At 42.8% G+C, this 2,500-nt stretch overlaps 1 protein-coding gene across 2 annotated transcripts in view; it reads right to left on the minus strand.

The window, feature by feature from the left end:
• Nucleotides 1-2,500, minus strand: part of med30 (mediator complex subunit 30) — a 46,489-nt gene that overhangs the window by 24,703 nt on the left and 19,286 nt on the right. For both annotated transcript variants that reach the window (XM_063185581.1, XM_063185582.1), the window contains one exon: nt 884-991. In XM_063185581.1, coding sequence (XP_063041651.1) covers nt 884-991 — 108 coding nt within the window. The remainder of the gene's footprint in view (nt 1-883; nt 992-2,500) is intronic.

A 2,500-nucleotide genomic window follows, 5' to 3' on the forward strand; every position in this document is an offset into this window, starting at 1 on the left:
TAAACTACGGACAACATTTCCCCCGAAGTTCAGATTGAAATATTGTCATTCACAGCTTTTATTTGCAGAAAAGTAAGGTCTGAAAACATTGCATCTTTTGTGTTATTTTGACCATTTATAGCTTTCTGCAAATAAATGCTCTAAATAACTTTATTTTCAGAGGAAATGTTGGCAGTAGTTTATAAAATGAGACAATGCTCATTTTACTCAAACACATGGCTATAAGTAGTAAAATCAGAAAAAGTGATGATTTCAAAGAAGACACTCATTTTTTTCTCTGGCTGTATGTCACAACAGATAATACGGTCTCAAACTCATCTGTGAAATGAGAGGTGAAAGCCCACCTGGGAAACTCAAACTCCCATTGTCATTGTGACACAGCACTCCACAGCACACAAGTGCACACTGCACACAACAAAATTGCATTTATGCCTCGCCCGTGCAAAATGGAGGAGGATGGGGGAGAGCACTGGTTAATTACTCTCTGGCGGATCGGGAGTCGAACTGGAAGCATTTGGGCTAAAAATCTGACGCCCTAACCGATTATCTGTTACTGGCTCTTATCTAGTAGCGGAACGCTGAAGCTGCATACAGAGTCTCATCATTCCAAGCTGGACGTGTGGAGAGAATGGGTCCTTCGGGATTTTTCAGTTTTTTATACGGGTGTGAGAGGTTATCCAAAAAATGAGAGGGACTGACCTTACAGAAATATATCAAGAAACCGTCTCAAATTGATACAGCTGAACACTGACCAACACCTTATATTCCTTTAGGTTCAATTAGGTATCTCTTCCCTATTCTACTGACACTACATCAAGCCTGGTCATCCGCGGCTGACAGAGCAAGAGGTCAAAAGGCATGGTAAAGGTCAAATGCCGCTCACCTTGTTGACCTCCAGGACCTCCCTCCTCTCCTCGCTGGCCGTGCGGCTCTGATTGGCCGATCGCTCGTCAAGTTTGGAGCTGTCGTCCTCTACGTACGGAATGAGTTGCTGTGGACGGAGAGAGGATAGAGGAGAGAAGGGAGAGGGAGAGAGAGATAGAGAGAGAGAGAATGAGGGGAAGGGGGAGACAGAAATCGCATACGGCATGAGAGTCTGCAAGTTGAAATAAGGATAAAAAGTTTGTGTGCGTGAGCATGCACACGTGTGTAAGTGTGCGTGAGTTGAGAAAGAAAGGCATGCGTGTTGGTGTGTGTGGATGTGTGCGTGTGCGCGTGTGCGTGTGTGTGTGTGTGTGTGTGTGTGTGTGTGTGTGTGTGTGTGTGTGTGTGTGTGTGTGTGTGTGTGTGTGTGTGTGTGTGTGTGTGTGTGTGTGTAAGTCCGTAATTCTGTGTGCGTGTGTGGGGAAGTGCTTATTTCTGTGAGTGTGGACGTGCATTTTTCTCTGTGTGTGTGTGTGTGTGTGTGTGTGTGTGTGTGTGTGTGTGTGTGTGTGTGTGTGTGTGTGTGTGTGTGTGTGTGTGTGTGTGTGTGTGTGTGTGTGTGTATATCTGTGAGTATGTGTGTGTGCGCGTGTGTGTAAATGCGTACTTATACATTCTCTATGGAACATGAATACAATGTACCAACACCACTGAGAGTGTTACCGGACTGCTCATGGACACTGCACAGGCTACGTTTGGAATGTTTTGTAGAACATGGCCATTTTAATAAAGTTTGCTTAAGTTTTGAATCATGTGACTGGCCATTTTAATTTTTGTCATGATTATCATATTCTTAGTACTAAGATGGACTTCCAAAGGTGATTGTGTAGCCATATTTGAGCCAGACAAAATTTCCTCTCTGAAATGAAATCACAAACCGAAACACCAGCATATTAGGTGCTGCTAACACTGACAATGATAGTTTGGGACAAGGAACTGGCCATTTTATAATATAAGTTTTATTAGGATATTCAAATTAAAATTTTTTCATTTATCTATAATTCATATTCTGAGAAAGTATTGTATTCCAAGGAGATTGTGAAATATGTAGAGCCAGAAGAAAAGAGCTTTCAAACAACCCCACAGGATCTTTTTGTGACTAACACTGAAGATTATATTCAAGGATGACATGTATTGTGTCCTGACGCTTCACATGTGAACTTTTCCTAGGACTGATTCTCCTTACATATATAGTGTCAGAATACAAAACCAATGCAGTTCTGGGGTTCTACCTTGCTACTAAAAAGGCACACCAAGTATGATTGAAATCTGGGTCGGTCGGGTCCCAAAGTGTCTGATTTCACATGAAATGACCCATGTGTGTGTGTTTGTGTGTGTGTGTTAGTGCGTATTTCTATGTGTGTGTGTGTGTGTGTGTGTGTGTGTGTGTGTGTGTGTGTGTGTGTATTTCTGTGAGTATGTGTGTGTGTGTGTGTGTGTGTGTAAGTGCGTATTTCTATGTGTGTGTGTGTTTGTGTGTGTGTGTTAGTGCGTATTTCTGTGTGTGTGTGTGTGTGTGTGTGTGTGTGTGTGTGTGTGTGTGTGTGTGTGTGTGTGTGTGTGTGTGTGTGTGTGT

Source organism: Engraulis encrasicolus, chromosome 20, assembly GCF_034702125.1.
Source record: "Engraulis encrasicolus isolate BLACKSEA-1 chromosome 20, IST_EnEncr_1.0, whole genome shotgun sequence".
Lineage (NCBI taxonomy): Eukaryota > Metazoa > Chordata > Actinopteri > Clupeiformes > Engraulidae > Engraulis > Engraulis encrasicolus.